The sequence below is a fragment of the Cervus canadensis genome, chromosome 13, assembly GCF_019320065.1.
Source record: "Cervus canadensis isolate Bull #8, Minnesota chromosome 13, ASM1932006v1, whole genome shotgun sequence".
Lineage (NCBI taxonomy): Eukaryota > Metazoa > Chordata > Mammalia > Artiodactyla > Cervidae > Cervus > Cervus canadensis.
Window position 1 is genome coordinate 27,196,984 of NC_057398.1, and position 19,415 is coordinate 27,216,398.

A 19,415-nucleotide genomic window follows, 5' to 3' on the forward strand; every position below is an offset into this window, starting at 1 on the left:
TGTCGTTCCCTGGCTCCCGCATTTCCTGTTGCAGAGTTGAGCAGAAATGTCTCCTGGGCCCAGGACATCCTCATAATCAGAAACATACCTCGAAGAGGAAAAACCTCCCACTCAAGGCAGATGGATGGTTTTCTGGAAGGCTGCAGGCTGCCGCTGCTGTCACAGATTTGCCTGCTAGTAGAGTTGTGAACAGGGAGACAGAGAGGCTGAAGTTGACTAGGGGAGGCCTGGGTCATCAGAAAATCCCAGAAAGCGAGGGCAGGTGGGCCCAAATTGCATATGAAGTCCTAGTCCTGAGTGTGGGAGACACACACATACACACACGAGCCAGGCCAAACTTTGCTGAGAAAGGAGAGCAGCAGAAACTCCCCAGGGTTGGGAGCTTGAGAAATAGCTTGGATCATTGAAACGTCAGTAGTAAACACGTGCAGACTCTATAGAGGTTGCACAGGAGACCAGTGAGCACCTGTGGCCAGTGAGCCAAACAGAAATTTCTAGACATATTGACCTCGTTGTTCTTTCTCCTCTTTCTTCTTAGGTTTTAAAAAGTTGCCAATATTTCAAACTTAGGTTTCACATCAAAATTCACATTCCTAGTAGCTCCAAAAAAAAAAAAAAACAAAAAATGGAACCTCTGGTAACACTGGAGCCAAATTCCTATATGACAACCATCTACTGCCGCCTCTAACTCTAACCCTAACCCTCTTGTTTGCCACAGTCCCCGCCACTCCCTAAGGTCTCCCTGACATGGAATCCAAGTGGCAAGTGCTCATATCTGTGCTTGCGCTGCTGTGTCCTCCTTACGAAGTGAAGAGGGAAGTGAATGTTTCTATGAAAAATGGGAAAAATAGGAGACTGACCAAGAGTTCTATGTACTTGAAGAAATACGGGAAAGAGCGTGTTTCTTTGTAGAAGTGAAGAACCTCCCTATGAGTTTAATATGCAAAGACTTTCTAAGTCTAAATGCCCTATAAAGCAGACCACAGCAGTCCCTGCTGTCCCTCCGCCCTCAGTCATGTCCCTGAAATCATCCGAAACAGAGTCTCCAGGACCAGATGTCTCCAGAATGACAGACCCTCCCAGCTTCTCCCGTGAGGGCTCAGAGTGATCTTTCTTTTGTTCTGTTCTGCCATTTTTCCCAGCAAAGGCAGAGGACTTGGGGGAGCCCCAGCATCTCTTGTCACATGGTGTGGGGTCAGTTTCCTTCTCCCAGAGCAGTATGGGCGTTTAACCCCATGGATGGTTTTCTTCTGAGCTGGGAGCATCACTAAGATTTTATGTACCTGTCCGCTCTCCACTGGGCAGCGGAGGGTCCCATTAGACAGGAGCAGAGGATCTGAGGCAGCCAGACTTGCACCGGCGCAGGATGGAGGGTGCGGAGAGAAAAATTTGGTTCCCATCGCTGGTCGGAGAGCCATATGCCAGGACCTAGAAGTTCCCAGAGCTCAGGCGTGGGCCAGTGGAATCCATAGGTGACTGAGCCAGGCCTGGAGGAGCTGGGGTGCATGCTGCCTGGAGGCGGGAGGCTGAGGACACCAGAGAAAGTGTGTGACTCCTCACCCAGCCAGGTAGCCTCACCTTCCCATGTCTACGGGACCTGCCTCCTGGGGCTGCAAGGAGATAATTAGTCCTTCTAAAGAGTATCATAATCTTCAGATCAAAGCGGGTTCAGAGCTGATGGGTTCACTTTACAGCGAACTCTGCCAGCGACGGGAGCACCCACTGGAGTGGGCGGGCTCGGATTTGCAGCCCCTTCAGGGTGTCACCTCCTACAGAGCTTGGCTGGCCTAATAACCCGTGGCGCAGGGACCCAGACCCTGGTCTCCCCTGGAACCACTGCAGCTGCCACATGCCCGCCCCCCAACCCCCCAAGAGGGGAGTTCATACCTAGCTCTGATGATAGGGTGAGAAGGGCTGATGTCCCATTTTTATAGATAGGGAAGCTGAGACGGAGGATTGAGGTGCAGACATAGGGTCCCCCACCAGTGCTTCCTCACGGGTATAGACGGTATCAATTTTCTTCCCCGCTAGCACAGCCGTTGAGCTCAGTACTGTGTGCACTTAAAGCCGGACTGGCCGCACAGTCCAGGTGAGTGAAGGAAGTGTCCCAGAGGGCCCACCCCTTTTCGTGCCTGCTTTTTCCGCCCTCTCCCGGCCACTTGCTGGGACTTCAGCTCTCCAGCAAGGCTGTCCCAAGGGTGTCAGTCAGCAAAGTAGAGAGACACATGCAGGCTGGGCTACCTGGATTCAGGCCTGTCACTCCCAAGCCCTGTGACACTGCCCTTCTTTCTAACCCTGAGTTTCTCTAGGAATGACCACGCTGCGAATGTATCAAGTGGCCAGAGCCCGACGCACAAAGGGGCGTCGCGGCGCTCTGCCGGGCCTCGGGGCGAGTCTGGGCGCCGCGGAGGGGGCGGGGGCGGGGTCGGGGGCGGGGCGAGCGGCGGTGCTCGCCAGCCCGGAAGGAGCGGGAGGAGGAGCCGCGGGAGTGAGAGTCGTTCCCACGTGAGAGACTCCGCGGCCGAATTCCTCGCTTACGGCGGCAGCGGACAGCCGGGCGTCCGGCCGGACGGAGAGCCCTGGTCCGGCGCGCGCGGGCCGCCGGGCGGGCGGCCGGGGCGGCGCTCGGCTGCGCCCCGATGCGGCGACGACCCCGCGGGCTGTGAGCCCGGCGCCCGCCGTCGGAGCCCCCCGCGCCGCCGCGGGCAGCGCCCCCCGGGCACGCGGCATGCGGGCCGCCGACTCTGGCACCTGGGAGCGCGTCCGCCAGCTCGCGGCGCAGGGCGAGCCGGCGCCTTCCTGCGGGGCAGGGGCCGGGCCGGCGCGCCCCCCGGGGCCCGCAGTCTGCGAGCCGAGTGCGGACGCGGCGGGATCGAGCGATCGGCCCCGCGCCGGGGCACCCTCAGCTCGAGCGGATGGCGACTGCAGCCAGCTGGGTAGGTGCGCGCCGAGAGGGGAGGGCGGCGCGGCCGCAGGCCCGGGAGCGCCAGGCCGGGCGCGCGGGGGCGCTCCCGACCGGGATCCGGCAGCCGCTGGTGACAAAGTTCTCGCCGCACTCGGAGACCCGAGCGCCGGCCGGGGTGCAGGAGGAGGCGCGCGGACGCGGAGTTAGTCCTCAGCCTGGGGGTTTCGGGGCTCGGCGGCTTTCCGGCAGAGCCCGGTAGGGAGCTGCCGAGGGAGGTCAAGGCCACGCGAGCCGTGCGATCCCGCGGCGCCGGGAGAGCCGGGTCTGGGCCGGATCCCGCGCCTGTTCTGGGAAGCGTGGGAATGAGGCCAGCCTCGCACTGAGTTGGGGAGGCCCCCTGTGACCAAACCTGTAACCCACCTGGCAACCCCATCAAGTGCCGAGGGGAGCGCTGCCTTCCCGCCGCCCCTCGCAGACGAAAGTGATGACTCGGTTTTGCCAGGAGCGAAGAGATTTCTCTTACACTTGAACGACTAAGGCAGAAAGAGAAATTGCCGCGGAGGAGACACAAATGCAGTGGTCTAATTATGTATCGTTGGCTAATCCGCCCCAAGCGGAGAACAGCGTTTGAGCGTTAAACGTTCAGAGTGGATGCTCCGGTTCCATTCTGTTCCGGCCTCAGCTGGTCCCTCCCCAGCTCAAGTTAGGTCATGGAGGGTGGGGCACAGGAACCCCTGGATCCTCCAGACTCTAGGGTAGGAAGCTGGAAGACGAAGGGCTTCCGAGAAGACTGTCATCATCAGTTTGAAGTTCTAATACTTTTTCTAGGAAAAATGGGCGGGGGGGGCGGGAATAGGTGGACCACATGATTATTCATTATTTCTTGAACACCCATGTGTTCCAGTAATTTACTTGCAGTGTCTTAAAATCTTATTACGACCCTGGCAGTGAGGCTGTGTTATCTCCAGGAAGATGAGGTCAGAAAAGGCTGGAGTTTAAGGGACTTGCCCAAGTCCCAAAGCCCTGAAGCCCTGGTACTGGAATTTCAAATTCTGTCTGGTTTGGCACCAGAATGCCTCTCCCAGGCAGCAAGCTTACCAACTGGGAAACCCCTGATAATTCTTTCCTAAAAACAGCCAACTGCAAGGCCTCCTAATTCCAGGCAGCCCATATTAGTTTCCCCAGGAGATGGAATTCCAGAGGTCAGAGTTCTAGCCACAGGAGCTGGGACCACCAATCAACTGACTCTGATTAGCTGAGCTGCATTGGTGTTCTGGAACAACTGGTGTCTTGGGTCACCAAGGGTCTGGAAGCGGGACACTGAGGCCCGAAAGGAGCTTGAGTCCCTCGGCCTTTGGTTTAGGAGCTGGGCTTGCAGGATCCAATCCCACCTCCTCCCCTGTTGCACAGAGCAGTTAGTACCCAAGACAACTTGCTATGAAACAGAACATAGATGCAGAGAATAAATAAATGGGAGGGCTTGGGGAGGTTGTTTGATCTTTCTGAGACTCAGTTTACCGATCTGTAAAGTGGAGATATTAATAATGTCAGATACATTTTGATCATTCAGAAGCTCATGTCTGCAAAGCACCTTGCCCAGTTCATAGCTGATGCTGATGAATGTAAGTCATCAGCTTTACTTGTGGGTCACCTTTTGATGCCCCTACTGACTCAGTTTTTCTTCAGGATGAACTGTTAATCTGTTCCATCTCCCCTCTCCTGAACTATGTTGAGATGACATCTGTTTGTCTGTAAAATACTTCTGTGATCCCAAGCTGACTGTTGGGCCAATGGAGGCTGTTATTATGTACACATGTAGAAGAGGGCTGGCTGGAGATAAATCTGTTTACTTTGTGTCTATATAGACTCCACTTGTGTATCATGATAACAACATCCTAATGACATGGTGTAGCTGAGAAAAGCCTGTCTCTGAGGTGGGGGGGTGGCTGTTACTCCAGTGGCCCTCTTGGTGTCCCTTTAGGGCAGAGAGCAGTGGGCATCTTCTTTCCTGATGCATCACTGGTATGAAACAGGATCAAGCCAGCAGCTAAATCAGAAAGTTCTGAGTTCTCTCTACCCCACCACCCTTCACCTTCTTCTGATCTGTGGATCTTAAAGACCAAATGCAGTTTCAGAGAAAGAAAGTCCATGGTAGTTGGGCATGGACACGGGTGCTCACCCATTAGCTGTCATGAGGGATTTTCCTCTGGGAGGTCAGTGCGAAGTCTTCAGGCTTAGAACTGCAAGTCAAAATTACTACTGAAATAAGACATTTTAGCCAGGCTGTGAGGTGACTCACTTCAGGATCTTAGAATGTTACTCCCCTGCCCAATGCAAAGCTCAGTTTAAGAAACTGCAAGAGTACCCTTCTGGGTGACAGTGTCTGAAAATTGGCACTTTTAGGGGTTTGGGGAAGGGGAAAGGGAGAAGGGATGCTCGCTTGGTGGGATGGAGGCCTGGCACATTGACATTGTTCATAGGTGATATCCTGGGATTGTCAGGGTGACAGACCGTGTGCTGGTGACCTCTGCTGACCCCTGGCCTCCTGGGTGGGGCCACGTCCAGGAGAGGTTACCATTTGCGTGCATACTGCGGACAAGAGCAGGTGATGCAGAAATGAGACACGGTGCTTGGTCTGCACCCGGTGCAGCCCCACATCTGTTTGACCTTGAGATACTCTGTAACTCAGTTTCCCTGTTGGTGTGGGGGGAGTGACTCCACCAGAGGGAGGCTCCTTCCAGGGTCCCCACAGAGGGTTCAGGTGGTCCCAGAGCCTTCTGAGATGAGAACTTGAATGATTCCCTTGTGATTGTCCCTCTGTTCAGTCACACCTCTTGAGCATCTCTTCCCTCCAGGCACTGTTGTAGCTGCCATGGCTGAAGTAGCAGCGAGAAGACTGCGGCCCTTGTTTCCATGGAGCTTGTATTCTGTGGGAGGAGATTTCCAGTAGGCAAAGACCCACAGGATGTGTCAGGGGATGGTAAAGGCTAGGCAGGAGAAAAAACCAGGTGAGGGGTTAGTGCAATGGGAGTGGGTGGTTTTTAGTATAGGTGGTTAGAAAAGAATGAGGGGAGGTGCGTGGGTGCTGAGTTCCTAAGACAGAGGATATTGCTGGTTGACAAAGGAAATCAAGTCTTTTTTTTTTTTTTTTTTTAATTTTTGGCCACGCAGCTTATAGGATCTTAGTTCCCCGACAAGAGATCAAACCCAGCCTTTGGCAGTGAGAGCCCCAAGTCGTAACCACTGGACTGCCAGGGAATTCCCATCCAAGTCATTTTTTTTTTTTTTTAAGTTGTTGGTAAATTAGTATTTTTGTAGACTGGGCACTTTATCTGTCCAAATCTGAAGCCTCCCAGGCTTCCTTCTTTATTAGTCATTTAAGTTCTTATCTTCTCTTGCCCCTCCCCCTCACATAAAGCTCCCCGGAGGAGGGGGCCAGGCCCTATGTACCTGTATACTGGCTCCCATCCCTTGCCCTCCCAGGGGCCAGTCTTGCGTGCTAAGTTGTTTCAGTCGTGTCTGACTCTTTGCAACTGTACCCCCCAGGATCCTGTCCATGGGATTCTCCAGGCAAGAATACTGGAGTGGGTTGTCATTTTCTACTCCAGGGGATCTTCCCAACCCAGGGATCAAACCCACTTTTCTTATGTCTCCTGCATTGGCAGGCAGCTCCTTTACCACTAGCTCCACCTTGGATGTCCAGGGGCCACGCTTGGTGCTCACCAAATGCTGGATTTTGTCTTCGTTAGTCCTCCAGCTACCCAGGGGTAGATGCGATTGCTAATTCTGTCCACAGATGGGGAAACTGGCGCTCAGAAAATTTGGCTGAGATCTCACAGCTAGTAGGTGTCACAGCCAGGACTTGGCCCCAGGTTGTAAACCTCAGAGCACCTCATTGTGATCTCAAGAAAGTAGACCCACGTTAAGTGTCAGGTCCCTTTTTCCTTTAAATTTTTATCTCTTAAAAAAAAGTTTGTCCTCTTCTTGACATTCCTCGGTTTAAGCAACTCAAGCATTTGCTTATCTTTGTGCCTTTAGCAATTTCCTCACTAGGTCAGCTTTGTGTGATCCCTTCTGTAAAGAATTTCTGCTGGGTGAGGGGGAGATTCAATCTCCACACTGGAATTGGGGATGCTCTTTGAAAGTCAGCCACTAGGACCGAAAGGGTTTAGAGTGAGCTTCCTCTGTAATGGGGTGGGAGAGAGATGACCGGGGGCTTGTCTCTTCTGGACACTCAGGAATGAAAGTCACTGCTCTTTGAATGTGTTTTTCCATTGGTTTTGCTCAGGCAGTTTGCTGTGGCCCAGCCCCCTCCACCCTATGTAACTGTTCAGGGGGAGGAACTGAAAGATCCTTCCACCAGGGCAGTGGGTACAGGGCACCAGGTTTGGAATCAAATGCAACCTGCTGGTTGAATTCACCAGCTCTACTGCTTCCTGGCTATTTGTCTCCAAGCAGGTTACTTAATGTCCTGAGCCGCAGTTTGTGTGTGTGTGTGTTACTCTGTGTGTGTGTGTGTCCGACTCTCTGTGACCCCATGGACTGCAGCCTGCCAGGCTCCTCTGAGCCTCAGTTTACCCATCTCTAAAATGGGATCCTGTTACCCACCTCAGAGTTGTTGGACAGGAATCTGTATGGTTAGCATCCTTCATACCCATGGGGCCTGCTGCTACATATGCCATAAGGGATGGGGGGATTCCCATTTATCCAGAATACAAAGGACTTAAATGTGTGTGTGTGTGTGGAATTTAAAAAAAATTTTTTGGCCACATCATGCAGGATCTTAAGTTCCCCACTGTTGTTGTCGTTGTTCAGTCACTAAGTTGTGTCTCTTTGTGGTCCCATGGGCTGCAGCACACCCAACTTCCTCGTCCTTCACTATCTCCTGGAGTCTGCTCACATTCTTATCTGTTGAGTTGAGGATGCTACCTAACCTTCTCATCCTCCGATCAGGGATCAAACTCATGCCCTTTGCAGTGGAAGTGCAGAGTCTTAACCACTGGACTGCAAGAGAAGTCTCAAAAATGTGTTAAACTTTTGAAGTCTGAAATACTGGGATTTGATGGGACAGGTGTTTTTGACAGTGTGTGAGCTGCTTATTTGGCCTTCTGAGCCATCAGGAAATTTCCAGAATGGCCTCTGTGTTTTATGTTAATATTCCAGCTGAGCCAACTGGGTGACTTGCTAGGACCCTCCAGCCATTCTGGGCAAAGAGGATTTTCTTTCCCTTCCCATCATCTCAAGAGCCACAGAGCACGCATGGTTCACGGACGGTAGCAGACACCCCCTCGGTGTTAGCGCCTCTCCCCCAGAACACGGCCCGTTGACCAAAGTGGAAAATTAGGCACGTTGGCATGTACACAGATTTTAGCCCCAGCAGATAAGCATACCAAGCGTGTCCTTAAAGCTGTCCAAAGCAATTGCCGTGGGGATCCTGTGTTTACCGTGAGTCACTAAGGGCTATAAACACTCCAGAGAGGATGGCAAACTGTGGTTACAAGGTGTGCGTGCCTGTGTGTATAGTTATTTTTTAAGAATTGACTCTCCGTAAATGTGTTTCATGTTGAGCGCATCAGATGAGTGCCTTTCCAGGAGGGGAAAAGTCAGGATTGCTTCCTATTCTCAAGGACCAGGCCCTCTGTCCCTCTTGGGACAGCTACCGTGAAGGTGGGGACTTCAGACTTTCTCTTGTCTGCTGTTTGGATGCCTTCAAGAGAAGTCGGTTAGAAGATGCTGATTGTGGCAGTTCCTCACCACATGGCATTAGCCCAGCTGGTGCTGCCACAGCCCCAAATTTAGAAGAAATTAACAGCCACAAAGGTGCGACAGGTACGTGTGTGCCACCTACCTAGTGTCCTGGCCCTAAACTGGATGAGGTTATGCCTAGGCCAGGGGGAAGGGGAGCTGGTGGGTTCAGTGGTGGCGACCCTCCAAGTGCATCAAGCTGGGCTTAGGGGACCACTTTGGGGAACACTCACCGCCCAGTGGCCAGTCTGCAGGTGCTGACTGCCTTGTCTTTTCTTGCCACCCGGATTTGGAGACTGGCTGAGGCTCCCAACTAGTTTGGGCTGTAACTTTATCACAGGCATTGTGTTCGGTACCTTTTAATTGTACAGAAGCTTCGGAAAGCTCTCCCTGGGGGCCTGGAGAGAAGTAAAAACAATAGCTGCTGGTTCCTGTATGCTTTATTCCCTCAGTCTTGCCAGGGTACTCCTAACTTTGAAGTCCTGTGTGCCCGGGCAGGGAAGAATCCTTATTTGTGTTTGGTAAGGTCATATTCATGAAAAAGAGTCATTTACTGAGGGCCGCCCAGGAGCCAGGCACTTTGTTACCTGTGTTCCTGTTCTTCTTCCCTGTGGTTTCATTCATCAGCTGACGACGCCTTGAGAGCTCCTGGGGCACCAGGCGGAGTCTGTGATGCTTTTTTTTTTCTCATCTTGGGCATAACAGCATCCAGTAAGCCAGGTACCTTTGGGGAGAGGGTCCCTGGGGCCCAGAGCTGCCCTTTGGCCCCAGTAGACAGCCCACGCCTCTGGCCCGGCAAGAATCCAAAGAGGCCAGCTGGCCTGTGACAGGAGGTTTGACCCTGGCCATTTGGAAACCTGGGATGCAGAGCCCTGAGAGGAAAACCTGGGCAGGGATGGGGTCAATTTACTCCCTCTCCGAAGCTCAGGAACTGAGGCCTGGAACGTGAAAGGGATCATGCTCCAAGGTGTCATGTGGGGTAGTTTCCAGGGTCAGATGTGAAAACTTACAAAGGTACTTGGATGTCTTGGCAAAGCTGGGCGTTCTCTCCCTTCACCCTCTTCCCTGGCTCCCTCTGACCTTTTGAAGGGTGCCTCAGACTTTGGGGATCACAGCAGTCTAGGGTGATTACTAGCATGCACATTCTCAGGCTTCGCCTCGAGATTCTGACTCTGTAGGTCTGCAGAAGGGCCCGGGAATCTTGTATTTTGTATCAAGTGCCCTGGGTGAATTTGATGTGGGGTTTCCATGGATCAGACTTGGAGAACCTCTGCCATTCACTTCTCTGTGAAGTGATAAAGTCGCTCAGTCGTGTCTGATTCTTTGCGACCCCATGGACTATACAGTCCATGGAATTCTCCAGGCCAGAATACTGGAGTGAGTAGCCGTTCCCTTCTCCAGGGCATCTTCCCAAATCAGGGATAGAACTCAGGTCTCCTGCATTGCAAGTGGATCCTTTACCAGCTGAGCCACCAGGGAAACCCACTTCTCTGGGATTCGGTTAATTTTTGAGCAAGGAGCAAGGGAGCCACACACTCTGGCTGGCCCCCTGCTCCCTGACGTCACCCTTGGCAGCATCCTTTTCCCCTCCCACAGGTGACCCAGAGTGGACATCAGGTACGTGAGCATCCTATTTCAATCCCACTTCTTTTCTAATCTATTTCCCCGCCTGCACCTCTTCCTGCTCCTTCCCCTCCCTCTCCCTCCACCCCCCTGCCCCTTTCCCCAGAATCTCTTAGAAAGAGGCACATGGTTTTCTGTCTTGTGCTCTCACAAGACTGTGCTGTGGTGAGAAAGCCGCCAGTTAGGCCTTTTTGCTCGGATGTCCTGCTCTCTGCCCCAGGCCGCCACTAGCACTCACTCAACCTTTCACTCAACCAATATTCCTCTTTGCTTGAGCTCCTCCGAGGGGCCAGGTCCTGGGCTGGGTGCTGAGAGTCAGAGGAGACCACACTCTTGACCGTGGTTCATCCAGACTCTTCAGACTTGGTACCAAACCCACCAGCCCAGGCCACCTCCTCCCCTGCCTCTTGGGTCCCTTTTGTTGTTAGTCTGAACGCTGTGCCCGTGACAGACGTGTTCAGCTGAGCGGCCTGTTCTGTGCTTCCTCTTGGCATCTCTTGCCGAGTCCACAGTACACATGGGAGCCGTGGGGACTGTTTCCATCACCTTATACCCTGTGGACTTTCTCGGCTTTTTCAGGGTCGGGGGGTCAAGGGGCCTTGGTGGCAGAGTGGGAGGGCTCTGTCTGTGGTCCCCCTCTAGCTGGGAGACCCACCCCCACCAAGTTGGACTGCCTCCTTCCAGCAGCGGGGTACAGGGGGTCTTTAGATGCGGGCTAGCAATGGCTGCCCTGGGTAGACTCTTTCCCCTCTTTTGTACCCAGAAGAGAACAGCAAGGAGCCCCCTTTTACAGAAAGGGAAAAAGAGGCAGTCACTGTGATCTCTTTGGGCCAGAACCATCTTATGGAATTCTCTGCCAAGCTGAAAATGGTCCACTGTCCTGTGTGGTAGCCGCTGGATTTAAAATGTAGCTAGTACGACCACACAGCTGAATTTCAATCTGTTTTAAAGGCCGCATGTGGCCAGTGGCCACGGTATTGGCTGGTACAGCTGGTCCTGAGTCAGGGCTTGATACCACAGACAGGCCTTTGGCCCATCACAGCGCGTGAAGCCCAAGGTGTGTTTCTCCACCGTGCTCCTCTAAGGCTGTCCCGCTTTTCCATGTGGTCCCCGGATCACCTGCCTCAAAACCACTCAGAGCTGTTTAGGTTTTTAAGTTCCTGGATCCTCTGCCAAACCTGGACAGTCAGATATCTGGGGTGGCCCCAGAAATATGCTCTTTAAACTCATCACCTCCACCCCCAGGTGATTTTGATCTTTTCTGAAATTTGTGAACCAAACACTGCAGCATGTTACATCTTTACTGTCGGGGGTTTTTCTCAGTCTCCAGCAGACCATCAGTGCCTTTCTGCCTTTGTCCCCCACCCCCTACCACCCCACTACCAGCACCAGGCCAGTGGCTTTCAAGTTGGGGTGCCAAGACCAGTAAATCAGCCTCATCTAAGAACTTGTTAGAACTGCAAACCCTCAGCCTTCCCCAGGCCTGCAGAATCAGAAACCCAGAGTGAGCCCCTCAGTCTGGGTTTTAACAGACCCCTCAAGGCAATGCTAATGCAGCTATATAGCTTGAAACCAATCACTCAGCAAGACTGCTCTAGGAAGCTCCTTCCACTTAAAAATTTCCCCCAAATCTCTTCTGTCTTCTCCTTCCTCTCCCCACCCTGTTCCCTCTTCCCCCCTCCCTCTACCCTGGCCTGTCCTCTCTCCAGCTTCCAAGAGCTGCCAAGACCTTTCTACACCCAGGGACTGCTGGGTGTGTGGCGAGATGATCCATCTGCCTTGTACAAGGGTCTTCGGGGATCCTGGCCTTACCCGAGGAGTGGCCCTCATGGGGATGTGACAGGAGAGGCAGGCAGAGCAGTGGCCAGCAGACCTCCACCCCCATCGTCTCTCCCAGCATCCCAGGTGGTGGCCAGCTGCCCACCCGATGCCAGAATCTCAGAAGAGCGGAGGGCCAGATGGGCCGATTTCCCTGGGGCCCCCAGGCCTGCTTCGTGGGGCAGGCCCCTGCTGCTTCCCCTGGCATCCATCAGCCTGAAGGAAGTTGGCACAGCTCACAGCTGTGCTCAACAGACAGCGCTTGTCTGTTTCATGTCTTCCCAGTATTTACAGAAAGCAGGGGAGCTGGAGGCCAGCTCAGACATGGCCATGCTCCCGATCCACTGTGGAACCTTCCTTGTGCCGATCGTTCACCTCTGAACCCCAGTTTCCTCGTTCCGTGGAAACGGAACTTGGCTTAGCTCACAGATTTGTGATCGCGTTTACCCGAGCCTGTGGATCCGGGAGAGCTTTGCACACTCAGAGGCACCTTACAAACGTGGCTCGTACCACATCCGTGCTGGTGAGGGCAGACCTGTGCCTCCAGGAACCGACTTGTCCTGGTGAGCTTGGAACATTGCTGGTTCCAGCACTGAAAGTTCTGTTACTATTGTTTAGTTGCTAAGTTGTGTCTGAGTCTTTAGAAACCCCATGGACTGCAGCCTGCCAGGCTCCTCTGTCTGTGGGATTTCCCAAGCAAGAACACTGCAATGAATTGCCTTTTCTTTCATTACCGCTGAGCCACCTGCGAAGCCCACTGGAAGCCCTACATCCTGGGAAGCCCCTCAGTCCCAGGCAAACCAGAGCAATTGGTCTCCCTGTCTGTATTGCAGTGGTTTTCAGGCACTCAGTTTTGGCAGCCATACTCAGCTGCTTTTGCCATATAGAAAGCCATCCTCCTCCCAGCCCTACCCTCCCAGCAGTGAAGGCTTCACCTGCCTGACTCCTGACCCCCACGCACCTCCGCTGATGGCAGTGACCTTCTGGCTGCGCTCTCACTTCCAGCTCATTCAGGTCTCTGGGCATCGACTGATGGTCTGGCTGACCCACCACTCAGGTTCCAGCTGAGCACGTCTTTATTAAATCACAGTTACCCATTTGTTTACTGGATCGCTCACTGGATAAATACTCATCAGGCCCCAAGTGGGTGCCTGGTGCTGACAAGCTGAGCCAAACCAGCCCCGTCCTCACTTCGCTTAGGGTTTTCTATCTAGAACCCTTAGCTGGGACCAGAAGGATGCCCTTCCCCAACCTCTCCCTGCATCGGACAAAGCTCCCGGTTCGTCTACTTGACAGGTGTTGAGTACCTGCTCTGCATGGGCGGGGTGCTGGAGCCGTGAGCCGTGTCAGCTCCTCTCCTGGCTGCTGTTGAGGGGCTCGGGGTCTCCTCGTTGTGCCATGGACCAGCTGACTCATTCCCACCCCTCACCTTCTCCTTCCTATGTCTCCACCCTGTACATTGCAGCCTGTCCTGGGCCCCAGCCCTGATGTAAAGTCTGTCTTGCTCATTCCGGCCCCTTTGTGCACAGTCATTGCCTTGCCACAGGGTCCTCCCGGGGAGTTTCTCAGGGCCTTCCTCCTAAACTTCCCCCCAAGTGGGCAGGGCCACAAGGCACCTACGTATCTGCCTCCCTTCGTTCACCTGGAGCACAGAGTCAAGCTTTAGGAAATGCTCTGAGAGGGAGAAAACACACACATGTGGATTTCTCAGCTAGAAGGACCTTTGTTATTAATTGTTCTTCAGTCGCTAAGTTGTGTCCAACTCTTTGTGACCCCGTGAACTGCAGCATGCCAGGCTCCTCTGTCTGTGGGGTTTCCCAGGCAAGAATCTTGGAGTAGGTTGCCATTTATTTCTCCAGGGGATCTTCCCAACCCAAGGATCGTCTCCTGAATTGGCAGGCAGATTCTTTACCACGGAGCCACCAGGGAAGCCCAGGAAGGGCCTTAGGCGACTTTGAATCTGGTAGCTGTATTGGCGCACCTTTGGATGGACCTCCCCTGGCAGGGAGGGCGGCGTATGGAGAACACCTGCAGCCCCACCAGGACTTGCTGGGTTTGGAGAGTAAGTACATCCCTCCTCCCTCTTGGAATTTGCGACCCACCAAAAGAGCCAGAAGTGGGATGGTTGGGGAGTGTGGCTTGGGTGCTGCTGGCCTCACTCCTCTGCCCTGGACCCTGTTCTCAGGTCCAGCAGCCAGAGGGCCAGGTCTGATGATGTAAGATGATGAGTCCATTGAGTCTGACCCCTGCCCTCATCTTTGTATCGCCTGGTTACTGGTGGTTGGTGGTTTAGTCGCTCAGTCATATCAGACTCTTGTGACCCCATGGACTCTAGCCTGCCAAGCTCCTCTGCCCAGGGGATTCTCCAGGCAAGAATACTGGAGTGGCTTGCCATTTTCTTCTCCAGGGGATCTTCCCAACCCAGGAATCGAACCCAGTCTCCTGCATTGCAGGTGGATTCTTACTGCCTGGTCACTGTATCTCCACAAACATGTGGAAAGTTTGCATTTCAGTTTCCAGAATCTTTGAATGTGATGGAGTCCCTGAGGGTCTTCGGTTCATTTATTCTGCAGACTATTACAGCACACTTGTGTGGAACAGAATCCTTGCTTAGTATCTGGCAAACAGTTGTAGATAAAACAGTCCTACACAAAACAGTCTTCCCCTCATTGTGCTTAAAAGTCGAGGATATTTTCAGAAAAAAAATTTTTTTTCTTATATTTATTGAACACTTAACAAATACTCTACTGGGAATTATGAATGTCATGCCAGCAAGTCTTAACAGCATTCGTCAGGTTATTTTCAGAAAATTAGGCACCAAAAGCTCTTTCTGCCATTGTCATTGAAAATTTTCCTAAGGTACCCGCTGCTCCCCCAACTTGTCCAGACAGAGCCTAGACAATTCCCTTTCTAGAATTAGGCTTCTGCAGACCTTTGGGGTCCTAACTCAGAAGCTGAGCATCTTAGGACTGGTGGTTGTACTTGGCTGCACAACCCCCTGAAGGGGGAGTGTGCACGCGTGCTCAGTCATGTCCAACTGTTTGCAGCCCCATAGACTGTAGCCCACCAGGCTCCTCTGTCCATGAAAGTTTTCAGGTAAGAATACCGGAGTGGGTTTCCTCCTTCAGGGGATCTTCCTGACCCAGGAATTTAACCTGCGTCTCCTGCAATGACAGGCAGATTCTTTACCACTGAACCACCTGGGAAGCCCTCTGCACCCCTGCCGCTTGCGTGGAAGAAAATAAGAATCCATTACATCAGTGAATTTTTTCATTGTTTGCTTCTCTGTCCTCAAGCCTAAGCCAGGATCCTATTCACTGGGCGTGGAAGCTAGCTGGGGCCCAGCTGGAGGAGGCTGGATTGTGTGTTTGGGCAGCTGCAGGGGTTTTAGGATGACCAGCAGCTCTTCTCCCCTCCCTGCTGGGCTCCGGTGGTGGCATCAGTGGCTTCCCCAAAGACCACATGTCCCCGTGTGACCATCTCTCCAAGGTGATCGGGCTTATGCTTGTGGCCAGCCCTGATGACCGTGGGCCAGAGCCCCGCCCTCTTGCTGTCACTGAGCCAGCTCCACCTCCTTGCTTTCTGGGCTGACTTGCTGGTTCTGTTCTGTGGGTTCTTTTCAGAGACTTGCTGTTTGCCAGGTGGATGTACCAGTGTTCTGAGCAGTTGTTTGCTTAGAGGGACTCTTGCTTCCCCTCCACACCCCTGTCACTGGGAGACTCTCTGGAAGGTCTCGTCACTTTATGTGCACTTGTGAAAATCACGCAGGGGAGCCTGGTCTAAGTGTTAAGTGTTAGTCACTCATGCTAAGTCACTTCAGTCATGTCCAACTCTGTGTGACCCCATGGACTGTAGCCTGCCAGGCTCCTCTGTCCATGGGATTCTCCAGGCAAGAATACTGAAGTGAGTTGCCATTTCCTCCTCTAGGGAATCTTCCCAACCTGGAGATAGAACCCATGGCTCCTGCATTGCAGGGTCGCCTGCATTAAACAACTGGAATAAATTAGGTACATTAATCATCCCATTTTCCAGATGGAGTAACTGAGGCACAGGAAAGTTAAGAAACTCGCCCCAAGACCTAGAGCCAGGAAGCAGAGGAGGTAGGATTCAGCTCGGAGTCCAGCTGGAGTCTGGCTGGAGCCCACAGTAGCCACTACTCTCCTGTCCCCACTACAGTCGACTCTGCAGCCTCACCTGTGTCTGTCCTGAGCTACGGCAGAGTCTGAAGTGAGGAATATCAAAGGGACTCTGTCCCTCGAGGGTGCCAGCCTTGGTGGGAAGCTCCTTGTGGCTGCCTTGTGGGTCTGAACTGGGTGGGGCTCCTTGTCAAGTGGAAGGGTCGTGCGGCAGCTCTGCAAACTCCAGCCAGAGACTCAGGTGTGGTGAGCGCTGCACAGGTGCCCCTGACAGCCTGTCTCTCCCAGGACTGTGGGTTTCCTGCTTCTCTTGGCCTTAACATGTTAAAGATAACAGAGGTTGGGATTTACTTGGTGGTCCAGTAGTTAAGACTCTGAGCTGCCAATGCAGGGGCCACGGGTTTGATCTTTGGTTGCAAAACTATGATTTCACATGCCATGCAGCGTGAGAAAAAGATAAGAAAAAGAAAAAAAAGATAACAGAGGTTGTAGGAGGGTTTGGCTACTCTTCCTGTTCACCCTGTGAGGTAGGGAGGTGTGATCACCAGCATTCAGGGTGGCATCTGAGGCTCAGAGAGGTTTGTCCTTAAAGCTTAATACTATTTGTTAAAGAAAAAACACTAGGCTTTGTATTGTTTGCACTTCCTACTTTCCTACTGCCTGCCCAGAGTCATGTAGTTACAGGACTATTTGAGTTGCAAATGATAGAAACACTACCGCAACTGACTTATAGTAAGGGAAATCAGTAGCTCCCCATAACTGAATTGGTCAGAGGTAAGCAGGTTTCCCTGGTGGCTCAAATGGTAAAGAATCTGCCTGCAATGCAGAAAACTGGGGTTCGATCCCTGGTTGGGAAGATCTCCTGGAGAAGGGAACAGCAACCCACTCCAAGAGTACCGGTATTCTTGCCAGGAGAATTCCATGGACAGAGGAGCCTGGTGGGCTACTGTCCAGGGGATTGCAAAGAGCCAAACACAACTGAGTGACTAATACTTTCATAAGCAAGCTTCAGGCATATCTGCATCCAGAGGCTCAGAGGATTGTCATCTCCCAGCTCTCCTTTCCTCTGAGCTTTATCCTTTCTAGTTAGGAGGCAAAAGTGACCCCAAACAAGTCTAAGCAACATTTTATCTTTTGGAGATTCTAGTGTAGAGAGTCCTTCATTTCCAGTATTTCTAGCAAAAATCCCAGATCTGACTCTCATTGGCTAGTTTTAATTATTCAATAGCTTTGAGCCAATCACATAGTCCAGTAGCAAGGAATGCATTGATTGGCAGGCTCAGGTCATGTGCCTTTCCTTGGACTAGGTTCAGTTCAGTTCAGTAGCTCAGTCGTGTCCGACTCTTTGCGACCCCCATGGACTGCAGCACGCCAGGCCTCCCTGTCCATCACCAACTCCCGGAGTTTACTCAGACTCATGTCCATTGAGTCAGTGATGCCTTCCAACCATCTCATCCTCTGTCATCCCTTCTCCTCCCACCTTCAATCTTTCCCAGCATCACTGTCTTTTCCAATGAGTCAGTTCTTCACATCAGGTGGCCAAAGTGTTGGAGTTTCAGCTTCAGCTTCAGCCCTTCCAATAAATATTCAGGACTGATTTTCTTTAGGACTGATTGGTTTGATCTCCTTGCGCTCCACGGGACTCTCAAGAGTCTTCTGCAATCCATGACTGATTCATGTCAATGTATGGCAAAAACCACTACAATATTGTAAAGTAATTAGCCTCCAACTAATAAAAATAAATGAAAAAAAAAACACCACAGTTCAAAAGCATCAATTCTTTGGCACTCAGCTTTCTTTATAGTCCAACTTTCATATCCATACTTGACTACTGGAAGAACTATAGCTTTTGGAATAGGTTGGGGTAGGGATTTGTGAGTCTCCAGGGAAACACAAGCTGAGAGTCGGGTACTAGCCAAAGAAAAGTTGGGGAGAATGTTCATCACAGAAATGGAAGCTGGGAGGCAGAGGCAGGAGTTGTCCTCTGTGAAATGTGAGGATTCCTTCCTTCAGCCAGTGTGTATGTGCCCCTCACTAGATGTTGTGGGATCAAAGGAAAGCCTCCAATGTAGACACTATCAGTCAATTATTTTGCAGATTTTCTTGAGCCCCTAGCCTGGGCCAGACCCTGTTCTAGAACTCCGTGGAGGATCCAGGCTTTCTCTTTTGTCAGTTGTTACTGTCTCCCCCTTTCCTTCCTTATTTTCAAGGACCAGCTGGACACTCGCTGTCTCTGATTCTTCATAGTCTCTGGGGCATAAGTCATCACGACCCCTTATTTCTCTTTCTCCCATCCCTCTGTTTAAGCTTTTTTTTTTTTTTTTTTAAAGTCACACTTGTCCCAGGAAGGCTTGTAGGAGGACCCTGGGAACTGTTGGCTTCCTGAGTGTGGGGCCTGGGTGGCCTTGATGTGAGCACCCCACCCCACCCCTTGTGCCTGCTCCCCCGCATGCTGTGAGGTGCCCCTCGCCAGCCCCCTGCCTTGTCCCTGGTACTGCCGAGCACGCTGAGGTCAGTGGCAGCAGCTGGTGCCCTGGGCGCTCCAGCCAGCGTCTGGCTTTGCCCAGCCTTCCCACAGGAGTCAGATTTTCTGGTCTGCATCTGGAGCTTGGCCATCTCCCTGGAGAGCACTGACTGGTTCCCTCTGGAGATGACCTGAATTCATAGCATCCCCAGCAGGCAACGGCTACCTTCTCACAGCAGGGCAGGGAGTGGGCAGCCTGGGAAGCTGAGAATTGAGCAAAAGGGCATAGTTGGCTTGCGTTTGTTCCTGGTGTAGCCTAGGGCATAGGTGCTGGCTCCCATTTCATTCAGTATCAGTTCCAGGGAGGAGAACAAGCCCCCACCCTAAGACAGGTCCCTGGACCTAGTGCCCTAAATATGGGGATGATGGAGACCATGTACCAGGTGCTCAAGGCCATGGAGCCAGACTGCCTGGGTATAAATCATCCCCAACTCCTTAACTCCTCTGAGCCTCAGTTTCTCCTTGTGTAAATTGAGGGTGCTCTTCCTATCCAGCAGGGCTTTGTGGGGATGAAATGAGATGACCTGTGCACAGGACTTACCATGGTGCTTGGCACATAGTAGGTGCTCAGGAAACATCATTTATATTAGCCTTATACCATAACAGGCACTGGAGTAATACAGGGCTTGCTGGAAAGGTGCCAAGTTGGAAAAGTCCAGGGTCA

At 52.5% G+C, this 19,415-nt stretch overlaps 1 protein-coding gene across 6 annotated transcripts in view; it reads left to right on the forward strand.

Annotated features, from left to right (window-relative positions):
- KAZN (kazrin, periplakin interacting protein) overlaps positions 1-19,415 on the forward strand; it is a 1,309,958-nt gene that overhangs the window by 1,133,672 nt on the left and 156,871 nt on the right. The window contains exon 1 of one of the 6 annotated variants that reach the window (XM_043485115.1): positions 2,493-2,936. The exons of 4 other annotated variants lie outside the window; for them this stretch is intronic. In XM_043485115.1, the coding sequence (XP_043341050.1) occupies positions 2,729-2,936 (208 nt within the window). In that variant the 5' untranslated portion in view covers positions 2,493-2,728. Of the gene's footprint in view, positions 1-2,492; positions 2,937-19,415 lie in introns of those variants that run through there. One more of the 6 variants, XM_043485117.1, reaches the window with a different exon arrangement.